The sequence below is a fragment of the Megascapheus bottae genome, chromosome X, assembly GCF_031878675.1.
Source record: "Megascapheus bottae isolate mThoBot1 chromosome X, mThoBot2.hap1, whole genome shotgun sequence".
Taxonomy (NCBI): Eukaryota; Metazoa; Chordata; class Mammalia; order Rodentia; family Geomyidae; genus Megascapheus; species Megascapheus bottae.
This window is the reverse complement of record NC_143547.1, coordinates 52250686-52271189: the sequence shown is the minus strand read 5'-3', so window position 1 is coordinate 52271189 and position 20504 is coordinate 52250686. Positions and strand designations below refer to the sequence as shown.

Here is a 20504-nt window from a genome sequence, read left to right as displayed (position 1 = left end):
ATAAAAAAAATAAAACTGACATACAAAAACCAGAACCTAAATTTCAAACTGTCAAGAATCCTATAAAGCTTATACAAAAGAGATGGGTTGAGACAAAGGAGATGAGAGTGTTACAAAAAAGATAATGATTGTCCCTCAGAGATTTGTAATAATTTTTTAGATTTGTAATGATTTTTAGATTAATATTTCTTCCTAATTTTTGCTGTTATTGTAAAAGTGTTATACAGAGGCATTACCACTTCTTAAGTCAGGCAATAAGTACATTTGTTTTGTAGGTTGTTGGTCTTGAACTCAGGGCCACGGTACTGTTCCTGAGTCTCTCTGTGCTCAAGGCTAGTGATCTACCACAGCAACACTTCCACTTTGGGAGTGGTGAATTGGAGATAAGAGTCTCATGGGGACTTTTCTACACAGGCTGGCTTTGAACCCTGATCCTCCTGAGAAGTTAGGATTACAGGCATGAGCCACAAATGTAAGGCTAATAAGTGCATTTCTTTGGGGACGTTACCCCTTCCTCCATTCTTGAAGAATTACTTATACAAAACATGATTGCTTGCTGTTCCCAAGGTAAAGGGATTATAGATAATTATAGAAGCTATCTTTTCAGATAATTAAAATAACATCCCCCACACCCAAGAATGCCATAGTACTTGATAGAAACTGACAGTGCACACCACAAATCTCACTTGTCACTACTGCTATAATTGGTTTGAAGCAGAACTGTATGGTAATCATGTCACAGCAAAATGCTCAAGTACACAAGCAAGTGCACATTGTCCTTAGAATCTACTGCCCACAACCCTTTTCTATTAAAATGCCAGGAAAACCACACAAATGTTCAACCGAGGTAATAAATTATCATTTGCAGAAGAGCTATTCAAGGCTATCACTATCAGGGTAAGTGGAAAGAATGATAAATTTTATTTGGACATTTGTTGAGGACTGACTCCTATGAGGCAATTTTCCAACATGCAGACAACAGGACTGTCTCAGAAGTGTCTCCGGCCAGGCACAGAGGCGCATGGCTGTAATCCTAGCTACTCAGGAGGCTGAGATCTGAGAATCAAGGTTCAAAGCCAGCCCTGGCACAAAATGACCTGAGATTCTTATCTCCAGTTAACCCTTAGAAAACAGGAAGTGGGGCTTGACTCAAGGATAGGGCGGTAGCCTTGCGCTGAAGAGCCCAGGGACTGTGCCCATGTCCAGGGGTAGGACGGTAGCCTTGAGCTGAAGAGCTCAGGGAGAGGGCCCAGGCTGACTTCAAGCCCCATGACACACCAACAAAAAAAAGTATCTCTGCCTTGGAGCCTCTCATACACGTCTCCTGATTTGCACATCATGCTAGTTCCCTCAAATTGACACAATTATACAGCCTCTCATTCTGGAGCAAGGAAAAAGCCAAGAAATCTATATACCTAGTCTTTTCTTGCCCTTGAGAGCCTAGACACAAAATCTAGTCCATTAGCTGGCATATATATTCCCTGAATGAATTAGTGGCTGTGTCTAAAAAGAAAAGAATTCACAGCACAAATCATACATGCAGAATCTGCTCTAGAGAATCTATTTAAATTGCCTGTCCTGTGCAATTGTCTTCACTGTTTCTGTATATACATGCTATCAAGTTAAGCACATGCAGAAGTCATTATAGTAAAGTTCCATAAATTCTCTAGAACTTAGCAACGTTATCTACAAGGAGTCCCAGATAATCTCATTTACCTTTCCTTGTTTTCTTTTTTATTTTTATGAATCAAATCTCAAGTCAGATCATAAATTTAAATGAGAATAATTTGCTTGCTAATCTCTCTAACCTGTACTACTTTCATCTTCCTGAAACCTAGTTGACTAGTTGACATTAGGAGGTGAGGCACACAGTGTGAGGGACTGAATTGGGGGAAAAATATATGCTGTACTTTCTTATCACTAGTATAAAATGTAATCCATCTCATAAGGACAAGTTAAAGTGTAGTATATATACACACATGCACATGCGTTTACATGTGTATGCTTACATCCACAAACATTACAATGCTGGGGATGGAACTTGAGGCTTTGGACATGCTAAGCAAGCATTTACAATGATTCAGCCTCAAAGATGCCTTCTAAATAGTCAAGTAGATATTTATGTAAATTTGCAAACTAAAGTTAATGGAAAATGTCCAATTTCCTACTTTCTGTAAGAACTATGACTTTATCTTTTTACTGACACAATTCAAATTTTACTAGTAATTTTTTTTAAAAAATAGCAATTGCTACATGATCAACACAGACTTTACATGGTAACTGAAACTAACATGTCATTTTTAAAGACGTAACTTGACAATGCTTGGATTTTGCTCAATTAAAAAAAAAAAGAGCACTGGGGTCCAGAGTGTGACCTAGTGGTAGAGTGGTTGTCTACCATGTATTAAGACCAAGGTTTGATTCCCCTGTTCCACATATACAGAAAAAGCCTGAAGTGGTGCTGTGGATCAAGTCACAGAGCGCTAGCTTTGAGAAAGCCCAAGGACAGTGTCCAGGCCCTGAGTTCAAGGCCCAAGACTGGCAAAAAAAAAGTCGTAATTGGATATTGTAAGTTAAATGATATAAAGACATTTTTTTCAACTGGGCGTCAGTGGATCATGTTTATAATTCTAGCTACCCAGGAGGCTGAGATCTATGGATCATAGTTCAAAGCAGCCTGAGAAGTAGTCTTATTTCTGATTAACTATCAAAAAGCCAGAAATTGCACTATGATTCATAGTATACTATGAACAATAGCTTGATATCTTTGAGCACAAATGCTCAGGGACAGTATCCAAACCCTCAAGATTGGCACTCAAAAGAAGTTTTTACTATTTTCCCTCATAAATATTCATATTTCCCTATTTTCATTTCCAAAAAAACCTTTTGAATACTTTACTCATTCAATGAGCTGAATCTACTGTAAAATAAAACCTCGCAATGAAACTATTTTAAATAAATGGTTTGTTATGTGCACACATGTGATTATGATGTTAAACAAAGTAATGCACTGATCAAAGTGGCAATTTGTTTCTGTGGTGTTAGTAAAACATTGAAAGCCAAAGCCACTCATGAAAAATAATACAGCTCTTCTTTTTATGCTTTCAGTATCTGTGCAGATAATTATATGATTAGTTTTCTTTGATCCTTTAATATATAATAAAGTATTTCCCCCCTCTTCTCTCCTTCTTCCTCTCTACCTTCACCTCTGCCTTTTTAAATTCTCTCTTTCCCTCTCCCTCTCGACAGGATATCAGGGTGCAGACCAGGCTGGCTTCTAATTGGTGATCCTCCTGACTTGGCTTCCAGGGTTCTGGGAAAACCAAGATTCACTATCATGCTCACTAATGATTTTTTTCAGCATGGAATTCTCCTTACATTATTTGCTCGTGGTTCACTATGTTGATCTGGATTTTATTTGCTGATATTTGAGAATTTCCTCTAAATATTACAAGACAACCACATCTGTGTTTGAGAGATGCCTTTAGAGGCAGAAACATCTGTTCAAAGAATGTTACTCAAGTGGCATCCAGATCCTTTGGGCCTGGGAGCAATACACAAGGGTCTTGGAGGAGTGCTGTGAGAAAATTCAACAATTTCCAGGGCCAAGACTATCTAGTTTTCCAAGATGAGCAAGCTGTCCCAACAGCATGCACTCTAAGTTGTCCTGGACTCCAGCTTTGAGAAACCTTGATCCTCCTTTCAGTTTCAAACCCCACCTAATGGATACTATAGTTCCACCCCAAATCTTCCTCATTTGCAGTTCTGAGCTTGCACACCAAAGACTGCAAGGCTTGGCACCAGGGTGATTACAAGCTTTTACACCCTGCTGACCAACACACCCACAGTCAGCTCTGGACCCAAACAGGTCCCTGCAAAGAAGCACTGTTGTTAAATCCTGGAATGCAGTGATTAGAGGAGCAAGAAAATTTTGTGGCATTGGTAAATGATGACAAGCATATGCCTCTGGAAAAAATTATACTCACTGACCTTGAAACAGGACCCAAATGTGGCCCAAAATGCTATCTTGGTATACCTCCTTTCTCTGACAGTCCAGAAACAGGCAGTGCACCCTGGCTGCACCACCAAGCTAGCATTCATTCTACCTCATGATTATGGAATAATTCTTAGCCTACTTATGCAGAAACCACGACACAGAAGTAGGCACACACTGGTTAAAGAAATACTTTGCTGGTGAGGAGCAGTAACCCCACAGAACTTTGCACAAATGGTCTCAACATCAACTGTAGTAACTGCTGCACACCTCTGCTCATTGTGTCATCACAATCAGAAATAAAATTAAAATTGTTCTCCCCATTCATTTCACTTATTATTCCCTTTGTTATAAATTGGCAAGTTCTGTGAAGAAGGAAAATACTTTTATAAAAGAACATAGATGCCATCAAAACAAATAAAAGCACAGTACCTGAACAAAAACAAGGAATAAAATTAACGTTTTGTTTTTTCAAAAACTGTATAACTGGGCCAGGAGTTTGGCCTAGTGGTAGAGTGCTTGCCTACCACACACGAAGAACCGGATTCGATTCCTCAATACCACATGCATAGAAAAAAGCCGGAAGTGGTGCTGAGGCTCAAATGGTAGAGCTCTAGCCTTTAGGAAGTCCAAGGACAGTGTTCAGGCCCTGAGTTCAAGCCCAAGACTGGCAAAATAAATAAATAAATTAAATAAATAAACTTAAATTGACATGTCAAACTGAAACCCCTTTGAATTGTAACCCCTTTGTGTAACTATTTGAAGATAATAAAAATAAAAGATAAAATATTAAAATGTATGATCACATGTAAATAAGTCTACAATAAAATGTATTTTTTAAGATACAAGAAGGTGAAAGATAAAAATATATTTTAAATAGGTATTTCTTATAAATTGAATGAAAGTACTATAAAATACATTGTATACACAACAGACTTTATAAAAATAAAATATGAAAAGATTTAAAAATGCCGGGTGCTGATGACTCACATCTATAATTCTAGCTGCTCAGAAGGTTGAGATCTGAGAATTGTGGTTCAAAGCCAGCCTTGGCAAATAAATGTAGGTCACTCTTATCTCTAGATTACAGGAAAAAGCCAGAAGTGGAAAAGTGGCTCAAGTGGTAGTGTTAGCCTTAAGCAAACAGCTCTGAAGCCCTGAGCTCAAGCCCCAGGACAGGAAACAAAAACTTAACAAATGAAAAGAAAAAAGAAATAACATCAAATGGTGGTCCTTCCCCCACAACGTAAGTACAGAATTCCATCACAGTCACCATGCTTACTGAGTCAGTTTAAGTGCTTTTCCTTATTAATATTTAAAGCATTCTAGTTTTCATCATGAGAAAGATCTTGTTTCTTCTTACACAAAAGCTCTTAGCAAGAACAGTATCTCATTTTGTGGAATATCATCCTTTTAGGTATTCACATTATATTCTAATCTATATGCTGCTTTTTTATTATGATTAACTTCAAAACTTAATTCTAAAACTTCCTCTCAAACATAAGGCAAGGAATTTTCAAAAGGTAGTACTTTACAGTAAATCACTTTTAACACACAGACACAAATTACCCAAGGTTTTGTGAGACAACTTAGGATCTTACATGAGCTACAAACTAACTTCCTAAAAGTACACAAGACACTGTTGGGATACGAGGATATCTCCCAAGCAGTCCCTGACATCTGGCACTGTAATGATCCCCTAGGACATGTAGTTTAGTTCTCAAGTTCAACGTTTTAGTAGAGCCAGATTGATTCTCAACTTTCAAAGGCTAGGGAAGTTGAATTTCAAGTGCATCTCAGTTAGAATACTAGGTTTCAATGTGCAAGGAATGAGTTCAAGCCTCAGTACTGAAAAGGAAAATCTGTACACCCATGTGATATTCACTCTTGTCTTAACCCCCTCATATAGAACTTAGACACAATTACACCATTTCCAAGTGGTTACAATATACTCTCACTGAAAAAGTAAATGTTTTTATCAGCTTCTTCCTAATTTTAATACTTAACTTTGAATATCATTGTGTGTGTGTGTGTGTGTGTGTGTGTGTGTGTGTAGAGAGAGAGAGAGAGAGAGAGAGAGAGAGAGAGAGAGAGAGAGAGACAGACAGACAGACAGACAGACAGACAGAGACAGAGAGAGAGTGGGAGAGAGAGAAAGAAACAAAGAGAGAGAGACAGAGACAGAGACAGAGACAGAAAGAGAAAGACAGAGAGAAGACTGGGGCTTAAACTCAGGGCCTCATGATATGATCTCACTTGGCTCTTTCAATCAACAGTTACTGTATAATCAACATCCTTTATTTAAACAAACCACAGGAATTAAATTTTAGTATTATAGGTCATATTTCTTCTTTGCTAGCTTTAGAACCCACCAAGTGTTTATCTTAACACATAATATATGTCATCCTAACACCCCCACAAAGTGACTTAGAAATTTTAAATTTAATTTTTCTTCTTAAATTTGCAGCAGAAATTCACTGGAAAGCCTCACTCTAGTGACTGTATCTTCTGAGTAACATGAAAGAATTTAAAACGAGTTGACATGTCCGATTATGTTTAAGTTTTTGTGAACTTAGATTTTACAATTTGGAGCAACCTACACAATATCCCTCATTCATTCATTCATTCATTCATTTATTTGGTGGGTCATGGGGCTTGAACTCAGCCTAGGCACTGTCCCTGAGCTCTTCAGCTCAAAGCTACTGCCCTACCCCTGGGCCTGGGTGCTGTCCCTGAGCTCTTCAGCTCAATGCTACCACCCTACCCTTGAGCCACAGCCCCACTTTCCATTTTCTAGTGGTTAACTGGAGATAAGAGTCTCTTGTTCTTTAGTGCCTGAGGTGGGCTTTGAATCTTGAACCTTAGATCGCAGCCTCCTGAGTAGCTAGGATTACAGGCACGAGCCACCATGCCCGGCAATATCTTTCTTTTACATTCAGCTTGTTAAGAAACAAATCTTTGCAAATTACATAAGCAATACCCAATAATCCATACTTCATCCTAAAAAGTCTGTTCTCTACTTTAAAAATCCCTTTTAAGAATAATTTGGCTTACTTTTTGCTAGCCTACCTTACACAGGGTACTTTTACTATACTGGTATTGAGGTTCATATTCCACAGTCTAGTAATATTTATTGAAATGTTATAGCACTGATTTATCTGAAGAAATCTAAGGCCTATACTTGATACAATAAACAATTCGAATTATCCTTGGATAATTATGACTTTCCAAGTCATCGGAAAAGGAAGACCACAGTCATAATAGAAAGTGTAACTATCCAACCAGTAGATAGACCAGCCTAAAGGATAAGATCAATGCTTAGGAATTAGACACATCTAGGGAATCATCTCTACTGATACTCTTTAGACTATCTGTTTCATCTTCTTTAAGGAAAGAAGATGTGGTATGGTGGTACCCACTTGTAATCCCAGCAGTTTGGAGGCTAAAGCTGGGAGATTTTGAGTTTGAGGCTCCCCTGGGCTACATTGAAATATTCTGGCTCAGGGCTGGACTTGGCCTACTGGTAAGAGTGCTTACCTAGCATGCACCAAGACCCAAATTCCATACCTTGATACCACATACATAAAAAAAGAAAGCCAAAAGTGGTGCTGTGGCTCAAGTGGTAGAGTGCTAGCCTTAAGAAAGCCCAAGGACAGAAAACAAAAAATACCCTTGCTCAAAAAAAATGAAAATAGAGGCCAGGAGCCTGGCCTAGTGGTAGAGTGCTTGCCTAACATGCACAAAGCCCTGGGTTCAATTCCTCAGTACCACATACATAGAAAAAGGCAGAAGTGGTGTGTGTCTCAAGTGGTAGAGCACTAGCCTTAAGAAAGTGCAAGGAAAGTGCCCAGGCGCTGAGTTCAAGCCCCAGGACTGGCAAAAAAAATGGGAATAGCTGGATGTCACTGTCTAATGCCTGTAATTCTAACTACTTAGGAAGCTGAGATCTGATGATCTCGGTTCAAAGCCAGACAAGGCAGGAAAGTCCACAAGACTCTTATCTCTAATTAACAACCAGAAAACCAGAAATGGTGCTGGGGCTCAGTGGTAGAGTACTAGCCTTGAGCTTAAGATCTCATGGACAGCACCCAGGCCCAGAGTTCAAGCCTCCCAACTAAGAATAAAGGGGAAATAGTAAAATATTGAATCACTAAATAGTCACTAACAATCAAATGATAAATATTTAAAATGTTCTTGCAGCTATGAGTGGCATATTACTAATACACTGTAAATGAAAGCTCATAAGATTTTCTTTTCTGGTACTGGGAAACAAACCCACACTTGAACTTGCCAGGCAAGTAGTCTAACTGCAAAACACAATCTCAGAACCTTTTTTATACTATCATCAGTTAAAAGTGACAAATTATTTTCTTGAAAAACTCAAGTGAGGTAAAGATTTGTCATATTCTTTTTTTTTGTCAGTCCTGGGTTGGGGCTCAGGGCCTGAACATTGTCCTTGAGTTTTCTCAAGACTAGAGCTCTACCACTGGAGCCTCAGCACCACTTCTACTTTTTGTCTATGTATGTGGTACTTAGGAATTGAACCTGGATCTTCGTGTGTGCTAGGCAAGCACTCTACCACTAGGCCAAACTCTCAGCCCAAAATTTGTCATATTTTAACAAATTAATTGTCTACTCCTATCTTTGTTCTACACCATCTTTCAAGTCTGAAAGAGGGACTGGGGCTTTCAATATCGTAGAATTATAATTAAATATATGCCTGCTGTACTAATTTTAACACTGAGAAATATCTTGCACTTATGATGAAATAACTGTGGGAGAGGCAGTAAAATAAACAGACACACTTGTCTCATGTAGTAACTGTTACCTGAGATGAATATTCTCTAGTGTTTAAAACGGTCGTCTCTTGACTCATTGTTGGAAATCTCCCAAGTAGAAATGCTTGGCTCTAACTAGACTCTGTGATGGAGTCTTATTTCCAGAAAGGAGCAAGCCAAAGAAACAGAACTCAAAAAACTAGAATCCCAAACCAGACTTTATAAATTATAGCAATATTGCCTTGTAATTTAGATTTACAGAATCATATGAAGCCATGACATTGGTGTATAGTCACACACACAAAAAAATTACAATTTTGTGTTATTTTTTGTAGAAGTGAGGGAACAGAGATAAGGTCTTGCCATATAGCTGGGCTTACCTGGAAGCCTCTGGTTCCAAGTCCTGAAGGCTGGATTACAGAGAAGTACCACCATGCCCCACAATAGAGATGGCTTTCAGAGGACAAGATTAAAGTTGTAATAATTCAGGAAATAGCACAGACCACCATAAAAATGAACAGACACCATTTTTAAAATATGACCTTGGGGACTGGGAGTTTGACCTAGTGGTAGAGTGCTTGCCTAGAATGCACAAAGACCCTGGTTCGATTCCTCGAACCAGCCGGAAGTGGTGCTGTGGCTCAAGTGGAAGAGCTCTAGCCTTGAAAAAGTCCAAGGACAATGCTCAGACCCTGGACTGATAAAAAATTAAAAATTAAAAAAAATATATGACCTCGGTTAAACTATGATACATTAAGGGGAAAAAAATAACACTCTGGCCATGGAGCAGTGGCTCAGGCCTGTAATCCTAGCTATGCAGGAGGCTGAGGATCACAGTTCAAAGCCAGCCCAGGCACTAAAGTCCATGAGACACTTATCTCCAAATAACCACCAGAAAACCAGAAGTGGTGCTGTGGCTCAAGGGGTAGGTGGTAGCCTTGAACTGAAGAGCTCAGAGACAACACCCAGGCCCAGAGTTCAAGTCCCATAATCGACCCCCAAAAAACCCACTAAGTCATAAAATGGTGATAGTAACCTCTCTACTTGCCCTACCTCAAGCTCAGGCGTAGGTTATAGAAAACTCATTTGCCTAATCAGGTATCATTCTTACTTAAATGACAGGTGCATTTATAATACACAAGACAAAAGTATTTTGTGGTTGTTATTGTTGTTGTTGCCAGTCCTAGGACTTGAACCATTTGCCTGGGTACTGTCCTGGAGCAACTTTTGCTCAAGGCTAGTGCTCCACCACTTGAGCCATAGTGCCACTTCTGGCTTTTTCTGTGATTAACTGGAGATAAAAATATCACAGTAGCCAGGAGCATGGCCTAGTGGTAGAGTGCTTGCCTAGCATGCATAAGGACCAGGGTTCAATTCCTCAATACCACATACACAGAAAAGCTGGAAGGGTGTTGTATCTCAAGTGGCACAGCACTAGCATCGAGGAAAAAAAAGCCCAAAGACAGTGCTCAGGCCCTGAGGTCAAGCCCCAGGACTAGAAAAAGAAAAAGTCTCACAGACTTTCATTCCTGGTCTGGCTTTGAACCAAGATCCTCAGATCTCAGCCTCCTAGGATTATGGGCATGAGCCATTGGCACCCAGCTACAAGGCAGAGTTTTAATAAAATATTAACATAAATGTTTTTTGCTAGATACATGTGGAGTATGTATAAATGGCAATGTTTAGCGGTGGGTCCTGATGTTGGAAGTTTCTGGACTGTAACCCAACCCATGGCATTTTTAGCTACAAATTTATTCTTGAGCTATATACCTAATGCTTCTTTCAGATCTTAGAGACATCCTTTCAGTGACACAAAATAGAATGGTAGCACTTACCTTAGAGTGTTATTATAAGGATTAAATGACATAATTATGCAAAACACTGGCGTAATGCCTGGTATATGTGATGCATAAACAAGTGTTAAAATCAAACCTTGGTTCATCATGCCAGTGAGAAGTTAATACAACAAAAAATTGAACAGAATTAAATGCTTTAAATATACAGTCTTTGAATTTGTCACAGTATTTTAAAAATTAAAATCTTCCCTGATATGTTGGTAATCCATAACACTCTGCATAACCCACTATAACCAAAATGTGAGGCATTTGCTCAGAAAACAATTCCCTTTCTTAGAATTTTTCTGGACTGGGCAAGTGTTAACATGGTAGCTTTGTCTCTCATATCAATAAAAACAGTCATTATTATGGAACTGTCCTTTTTCCCTAAAGGTATTTTTTAAACATGTTCTAAACCGGAGGAAGTAAATAAATTCTGGGTCTAAAAGGCGTCTTAGTGTGTAGTAAAGTAGAATTAAAAGCAAACAGGTGGAATATAGTAATTGACAGATTCTCTCTTTTTTTTTTTGCCAGTCCTGGGCTTGAGCTCAGGGCCTGAGCACTGTCCTTGGACTTTCTCAAGGCTAGAGCTCTACCCCTTGAGCCTCAGCACCACTTCTGGCTTTTTTCTATATATGTGGTACCAAGGAATCGAACCCGGGTCTTCATGCATGCTAGGCAAGCACTTTAACCACTAGGCCAAACTCCCGGCCCCCAGATTCTCTCTTAATTTGTTGAATTTTTTGAGTAAAAAATGGAAGACTGGCCTAGAGCTAGTGGCTCATGCCAGTGCTCCTAGTTCCTAGCTCCTCAGGAGACTGAATTCTGAGGACTGTGGTTAAAACCAGTGTAGAAAAATCCTAAAGACTCTCACCTCCAACTAACCAGTAAAAAGCTAGAAGTATACGCATGGCTCAAGTGGTAAAGCACTAAGTTTGAGTTCAAGCTCCAATACCAGCACACAAAAGTAAAAACTAAAAATTCACTTTTGATATTTCAAAAAGCAGAAAGTATTCCTACAAAACTTCAGTTAATTTTTCAGTACCTTCAATATGTATTTTAGAGCACACATTTGAGAACAGCCACAATGAATCTGAACATTTACATTTTAGCCCACACCAATGGGAAGGGTGTTAACCTTAAGGTTTAGGGATCCTAACACTTCCTTAACTTCCATACTATTTTTGTTGTTGTTGGTGGTCATTTGGCTTGAACATATGGACTGGGTGTGGTCCCCTGAGCTCTTTTATGCTTAAGACTAGCACGCTACTACTTTGAGTCATAGTGCCACTTCCGGTTCTCTTGTGGTTAGATGGAGATGAGTCTAACAGGATTTCCTGCCTGGGCTGGCTTTGAACTGCGATCCTCAAATCTCAGCCTCCTGAGTAGCTATGATTACAGGCATGAGTCTCCAGTGGCACTTCCTTATGCTTTGTGGTTGAAATAAATCAGAGTATAAATCTTTTACTAAGACATCCACAATACATTCTTCCCTACAGCCATTCACAACTTTGAAACACTTTTAAGTCAAGAAATCATCAACACAAAGATTTGGGTTTCCCAAGACTCTTCAGTAGGCCTAAATTATTCCCATGTTTGCCATTAGTACTCTGCAAGTTAGGACACCATCCATCAAATAAATCCTGGGCACCAAACTTAAGGCACTAATCTGCATTCTCTGTGTGCAATGCATTCTCTACATCTGTCATGTGAATGTTGCCTTTATTTGGTGAATAGATTCTGATTTTAATCGCCTAAGTAGTTATGAATGTACCTTTAAATAGCATCCAAACAAAGATAGCTAGTACTCTATTAAAGACTAAAGTATACATCAAATTAATGTTCAATTTATATATACAAAGATATAGCAGCAAAATATCCTGTCAGCTAAGAAAGTTACCTAAGAGGGGCCGGGAGTTTGGCCTAGTGGTTAAAGTGCTTGCCTAGCATGCATGAAGACCCAGGTTTGATTCCTTGGTACCACATATAGAAAAAAGCTGGAAGTGGTGCTGAGACTCAAGTAGTAGAGCTCTAGCCATGAGAAAGTCCAAGGACAGTGCTCAGGCCCTGAGCTCAAGCACAGGACTGGCAAAAAAAAAACAACAAAACAAAGTTACCTAAGAATCATTTAATGCAAAATTGCAACTTGCAATTTATATTATCCAAATGGAGAACGTAATGCATGTATTGATGCATGAAATAAGAGGATCTATGTACAACTGTGCAATATTACCTTTGAAAATTATGTATATCCAGTTTAATATATGGATAATCCAAGCAAGAACTAGTTTCTGTTTTTGCAAATATAGAACAAATGATTTTATAAGTTATTCCATAAACAAAATCACACACCACATATCTACCGCAATCTTCAAGACATACATATAATGAAAAGAGGACAAAGTGAAGGCCTAGAAATGTGGTTCAACAGTAGAACCCAGTTAGGTGCCAACGGCTCACGCCTGTAATCCTACTTACTCAAAAGGCTGAGATCTGAGGATGAAAGTTCAAAGCCAGCCCAGGCACAAGTCTGTGAGACTCTTATCTCCAATTAACTACCTACCAAAAAAAAAACCCAAGAAATGGTGCTAAAGCTCAAAGTGGTAGCATGTTAGCTTTGATTGAAAAAGTTCAGGGCTCCATGACTGACAAAAGAAAAAAGAAAGAAAAAAAATAGCAGAACTCAGGCCTACATGCAAGGAAGATGTCTTCTCTATTTTTATGTCTTTGAATGAATAGCCATTTACCCCACTTAGTGACATCATCTTCTCTGTTAGCTCTCCAGTTTTGCTATTTCTGTAATATGCATATGCACAGACAACACTTACACTTCTACAGAATCAGACACCTTCACTTAACCTCATCGCTCAGGATCATATCCCCTGGAATGATCTATTTCTTGGTGTTTGAACACATGCTTCTTGCATTCAAACAACTTACACTAGATTCAAGGTTTACAGCTGAATAGCTGTTATGACATTGAGAACACTGTTCAACCTCTCTGAACCTGCATTTCCTTCTCTGCAAAACTAAGATCTAGCTGGATGTGGAGGAGAGGAAGTGCCTAATGCTTGTAATCCAAGCAACTCAGGAAACTAAGATGAGAATCTTAGAAGCCAGTGGGGGCAGAAAAGTCTGTGAGACTTGCATCTCCAATAAAGTTCCAAAACAGCTGGAAGTCGAGCTGTGGCCCAAATGGTAGAGCCCTAGCCTTGAGCACAAAGAAGCACAGGAACAGCACCTAGTCCCTGAGTACAAGCTCCAGGATTGATAATATAATAATAATAATAATAATAATAATAATAATAATAATAATAATAATAATGAAGTCAATCATTGGCCAAATGTCAAAAATATGAAGATAGTACATGAAACATTCAAAATCTCTTATTGTAGCTGGTTGTAGTGGCTCACACCTGTAATCCTAGCTACTCTGGAGGCTGAGATCTGAGGATCAAGGTTCAAAGCCAGCCCCGGCACAAAAGGACTTGAGACTCTTATCTCCAATTAACCTCTAGTAAATTGGAAGTGAGGCTTGGGTCAAAGATAGGGTGGTAGCCTTGAGCTGAAGTGCTAGGGACAATGCCAAGGCCCAGGGGTAGTGTAGTAGCCTTGAGCTAAAGAGTTCAGGGACAATGTCCAGGCCTAGTTCAAGCCCCATGACCCACACAAAAAATCTCTTATTGTGTATAATTACTGTGGTTACTGTCAAGAAATTATTGCAGGAATGGGAGCATGGTTTAAGTTCTAGACACTTGTGTAAGTAGTGCAAGTTCCTTGTTGAAAATCCAATACCATCAAAAAATAACTCAGTATGTGCTGGGTGATATGGCTCACATCTATAATATTAACTGTTCAGGAGACTGAGATCTGTTGATTGCCATCCAAAGCCATCCCAGGAAGAAAAGTATGTGGGTTTCCTTCTAATCTCCTATTAATTACCAAAAAGCTGGCAAAGAAGCAATGGCTAAAATGGTAAGGAGCCAGCCTTGAGCAAAAAAGCTAAGAGAAAGTGCCCAAAGACCTGAGTTCATGACCCAGTAATCTCACACACACAGACACACACACACACACACACAGACACACACACACACACACACACACACACACACACACACACACACACACACACACACACACACACACACACACACACACACACACACACACACACACACACACACACACACACACACACACACACACACACCCTAGCCAGGCACCTGTAGCTTATACAAGTAATCCTAGCTTATTTGGAAGGTTGAAATCCAGAGCTCATAGTACAATGCCAGCCAGGACTGGAAAGTCCATGACTCTTATCTCTAATTAACCACCAGAAAACTGGAAGTGGAGCTGGGGCTCAAAGTCATAGAGTACTAGCCTTGAGCAAAAGAGTTTAGTCAGGGATAATGTCCAGGCCTGACTTCAAGCTCCACAACTGACCAAAAAATAAGCTCAGGGACAATGCTCAAGCTCTGAGTTCAATTCCTAAAACTGACACAAAAAATAACTTATCATAATGCATTTTCTTTCATTTTGTAAACTTCTGAGAAGCAAATGTGACTTTTTGTATTGGGTCAGAGTTGAGTAAAGTTTGAAAACTTGTGGGGTACAAGCTACGGACTTTCCTGGGCTACAAATAAATTAATGGTGTCTTGTGAATTATCACAGATGTAGATTCTGAACAGCCCACCAAAACATCTAATATTGGTTGTTTTGTGATATCCAGTAGGAAAACTTTGTAAAGAGACAATATCAATCCAAAGTCAAGACACATGTAAATGTTCCCAAACAACTGCATTTACTCATTTATAGAATTATGTTATTTGGTGCAATTGTTGAATTGTATCAGAATCATGGAAGCAAGGTTCTTAATTATTAGATAAGGACAATACTGGAGCAGTCTTAAAGGAGAACTGTTATATTGAAGAATACTTTTCTAAACTATCCACTACCCCGTTTAAGTTATGTGTGTACTGCTTCAATATTGTCTAGAAGTATTGTAAGATGAAGCTGAGTGTGGTGGTACATGCCAGTAATCCAAGAATGCAGAAAGTTGAGGCAGGAAAATTGTGAATTAGGGGCCATAGTGAAGTACACATGCAGTTCTAAGCCAGGCTTAGGTATATAACAAGACCTTGTTTAAAAAAGAAAAAGAACAACAACAATGTATTGTTAGACTAGAAATAAAGCACAGATTTATCTTGAAATAGAATGACCCAATCAAATTTTGATAACATGTTCATATCAACTGTAAGACTGAAACAATGTACAAATCTTAAGTTACCCATATGAAAATTGCAAACCACCACAAATCTGCCTTTGTACTGTTTGTGACAATGTAATACAATAAAGAAAAAAATATGAGTCTCAATCACTTCTGAGGCTATTAGAAATTTAAGCCTTAATAAAGAGGTGCAGTAGGTCTTAGTTGAACAGAAATTCCACAGGCAGCTTTGGTCTTCGACCTACTGTGAGGAAGCAGAAAAGGAAGAAAGCAAAGAACAAATTGTAGTATTGAAGCTGTATAGCCTCCGAAGGGAAAGCAATTGCTTGATTTGTTCAATGTAATTAGAGATTTAACTAAAGGTATGAAGATGATCTTAAAAATTTTTACAGCTAGGGTAGTAAATTAAAAGTGAGCAACTGGGTCGGGAGTATGGCCTATTGCTAGCGTGCTTGCCTAGCATAGACCAAGACTTGGGTTCAATTCCTCGGTACCACATATGCAGAAATAAGTCAGAGGTGGTGTTATAGCTCAAGTGGCAGCTCTAGTCTTGAGAAAGCTCAAGGAGAGTGCCAAGGCCCTGAGTTCAAGGAGTGGCAATAAAAAGTGAGTAACTGAGGGCTGAGAGTATGGCCCGGTGGTAAAATGCTTGCCTAGCATGCATGAAGACCTGGGTTCAATTCCTCAGTACCACATAGAAAACGCTGGAAGTGATGTTGTGGGTCAAGTAGTAGAGCTCTGGTCTTGAGAAAACCCCAGGACAGTGCTCAGACCCCGATTTCAAGCTCCAAATCTGGCAAAAAACAAAAAGTGTGCCACTGAAATTTTACTTTCAAATACTAATTTAATATGTATAGAGAATAATTAGTCAAGTGGAGCAGAAATGACATACTAAAAGTTTACTGAGCAGGGCTCTAGTGATTCAATCCTGTATTCTTAGCTGCTTAGGAGGCTAAGATCTGAGAATCTTGGTTAGCAACCGCCCTGGGTTAAAAAAATAAATAAAAGTTCATGAGATTCATGTGTAATCACCAAGAAGCCAGAAGTGGAAGTGTAGATTAAATGATAGTTATCCTTGAACAAAAAAGCAAGAAAGTTTACAAGGCCCTGAGTTCAAGATCCAGTCTTAGCACAATAGAATTTTGTGTTTTCAATGGAAACTTGTTCAAAAAATGAAAGACTGAATTTTCCCATATTGTCTATGCACTCAACATATGAGTAGTGGCTAGCAATGACAAAGTTCTTCATCCACCGATGTGGTTCAGCAAGAGTCCTGAGTTGTGAAGAACAGAAGCACTTTTATTCAACTCTAAGTACATTCAGCTTTCATCCAAGTTTCTCTCACCCTCCCCAAAGCTGAGAAAAAAACAACTGTTATTCTAAGTTGGCAATTAGCAAATGAATGCAGAGGGAAATCTCCAATCTGTAGAAAAGAAAAAAAGCCACATGGCAATTTTCAATCTATTTAAAGTATTGGGAAATGTTAAAAGGATAAAATCTCGAAAGTAAAGAAAAAGTCAGTATAGGGGTGGGAAAGGTGGGAGAGAAACCAGCGATCACGTCACTTGAAGATTAGAAAAATATACTGTGTATCATTGTTCCCAAGTTCCTTGCTAGTTTTATGAAGTTCTCACGGGGTTTTAATCTGAGTTAAATACTCCCTCCTACATACTCTCAAAAATAATCCAAAGAATTCTGTAGGCTTCCATTCAGTACCCATGTTCAACTGCATCTTTTCCAGAAACGGACTCCCTTCCCTTCCCTTATTACCTAAAGCATATTTCTGCAATATGTGATTTTAGTTGACTTCGTCTCCCCCTAAACCACCTAACCCTACACCACCACCTCCCCATCTAGGAAAATCTCGGCAGGTTTTCTTTTTCTTTGCCTTTGGAAAAGGAATATGGCATCAACGTCATAAGAGAAACGAAGCCAAACTCCCCTTTTAAAAATGAAATCGACCCAACAAAGGGGGAAGAGGGGGTTAGAGAAGGGAGGTGGGGGTGGGGTGGGGTGGGCAATGGAGTCTTCCCAAGGAGAAGGAACTGTCGGAGGAACTTCGGCCGTTGAACGATGGAGGGGCAGAGTAGAAGACTAGGATGGAGGCAAACAAAGGTGGGCTTCCCACTCTCCTTACCGCTGTAGAGCCAGAGGAGGATGCAATGTACACGCGGATCACCATCCTGGAAACGGCGCCTTGCGATTGATTGTTGGGGTGTTGGAGCAGCTGCAGCAACGGCTGGAATGAAGCTAGGGGCGGAACCCGGGTGGGAGGAGGAGAAGGGTGGGTGGCGGGGCGGGGGGCGGGGACAAGTCAGAGCCCCGCCTCCTCTTCCAGCCTTTCAATGGGCTCGCTGGGCGGTGATCCCAGCCCCAAACCCCGGAAGACTCCCGCCCGTTTGCATCATTTCTAAATTGTTTCCCACCCACTCCCCCTCCCCCGCCCCACGAGAAAATCTCGAGCTGCACCGCGAGATTTGTTGAAACAATTCTTTTTTGATTACTCCCTCCCCTCGAAGGGGAGGGGAGGAGGAGAAAGAAAAAGAACAAGGCTACACTGAATTGCAAGTCGATTAGATTAAACAACTTCTCCCAAGGACAGCACAAGTATTGCGCGATACTTCCTGCTCCGCAAATTGTGGCATACCATGAGATATATTTTCCCGTGAGAGCGAGCGAGCTCTGGATTAAATCCAGAAACCCCTCAGAAAAATTTATGTTCTTCAAGCTTTAAAAATTTATGAAAAATCCTGTAAAAGTACTTATTTTTCCGAGGTAGCTCTTTGTAGGATTTGTCACATTTCCCTAAACCAGGAAAAGGCGGGATTGCTATTCTTTTTGGTTGTATATTATTAATATAGGGACACCAGGTTTCTGTGGAAATTTGCAAACACCAATTTGATTACCAAATCAAAAATAGAAAAAGAAACTGCAAACAAAAAAATGAAAACACTGTATAATAAACTTTTCAGAATTATCTTTTGCCACTCCTGGGGCTGGAACTCTGGGCCTTGACACTGTTCTTTAGCTTTCTCAAACCTAGCACTCTAACTTTGACCCACGGCACAGCTTCCGGCTTTTTTTTTTGCCAGTACCGGTCTTGAATTCAGAACCTGAGCACTGTCCTTGGACTTTGTCAAGGCTACAGATCTACCACTTGAGCCTCAGCACCACTTCTGGCTTTTTCTATGTACGTGATAAGGAGGAATCGAACCCAATAGAGTCCTTGCATGGTAGGCAAGCACTCGACCACTAGGCCAAACTCCAGACCTTGCAAAATTTTTTTCTTTTCTTTTGTTTTCCCTATTCCTGGGCCTTGAATTCTGGGCCTGGGCACCATCCCTGAGCATTTCAGCTCAAGGCTACCACTCTACCACTTGATCCACAGCACCAATTAAAAAATAAACGAATATTGGAAATAAGTCTCTCCCAAAGTTTACTGCCCAGGCTGGCTGTGAATCACAATCCTCAGAACTCACCCTCCTGACTAGCTAGGTTTACAAGCATGAATCTTCTGCAGCAGGCATAAGAGAGTAGTTGGTGTTGTCTTCTAACTGGTTAAGAAACTAATTTGGAGTATATACATCAGGAGATACTAAAATAGTAAAGAAAACATATTGGCTCCTCTAGGGCAGTAAGCAAATTAATTGATAATGTCCAGGAAGTCATCAGTCCCAAATTTTTATTTTGTAGTTTTTTTTTCAATTTTCCCCACCCCTGCCCTTCTATAGCTCTACCACTTTTCCCTAGTCCTACTCTGAACAACATGAACAGACAGGTAGTATTACGTAACACTAACAACAATGTAGATTGAAATACTTAAGATATTTTTAAGGTGCTCCCACCATAATTTTACCAAATATTCAATTTTGCCCATTGCTCCAACAAACCAACTTCCTTACCTAATCTCCCTTGAATCCTCACTACCAGTTACCATGCCTAGCCCTATTTTCAAGTCTGTGATCTTTTAGTCCCTGCCTTCATCTTTTCACCAGATCTTTCTACCTGTTTTTTTTTACCTCTCTACCTATGCAACCCTGCCTTCTCAACACAAGTCAGAATCGTTATAGAAATGGTCAGCCACCCAAATGACATTATGATATAGTCACTGTTATCACTGAAAATATCAGGTGATCATTTCCAACCCTATTCAACAAAATAGGAAAATCTGTCTTCTGGCATTGATCTGTCAAAATAGAAATAATTTGCTTCTATTACCATTGTACAAACTCCATCCAATCCAGGATCCATTTGAACCCTCTTTTTACCCTTTACCCTCTTTTAAAATAGGGGAAGAAAGCCAGGTGGGGCATCTCATGCCTGCAATGTCTTGTCAGGAGGCTGACATATGAGAATCAAGATTCAAAGGCAGCCTGAGTACAAAAGGACCTAAGATTCTTATTTCTAATTAACCCCTAAAAAATGGAAAGTGGGGCTTGGCTCAAGGGTAGGGTGGTAGCCTTGAGCTGTAGAGCTCAGGGACAATGCCCAGGCCCAGGGGTAGGGCAGTAGTCTTGAGCTGAAGAGCTCAGGGACAGCATCCAGGCCAAGTACAAGCCCCATGACCCACAAAAATAATAAATAAATAAATAAATAAATAAATAAAATAGGAGAAGAAATCAACAAAAGGAAAGCAAAAGACCATCTGTTTAAGATATCTACAAGATGAA

At 39.7% G+C, this 20504-nt stretch overlaps 1 protein-coding gene across 1 annotated transcript in view; it reads right to left on the bottom strand.

The window, feature by feature from the left end:
• Positions 1–18084, bottom strand: part of Sh3bgrl (SH3 domain binding glutamate rich protein like) — a 77045-nt gene extending 58961 nt beyond the window's left edge. The window contains exon 1 of the mRNA XM_090326082.1: positions 17972–18084. Coding sequence (XP_090182208.1) covers positions 17972–18016 — 45 coding nt within the window. The 5' untranslated portion in view covers positions 18017–18084. The remainder of the gene's footprint in view (positions 1–17971) is intronic.
• Positions 18085–20504: the final 2420 nt, after the last annotated feature.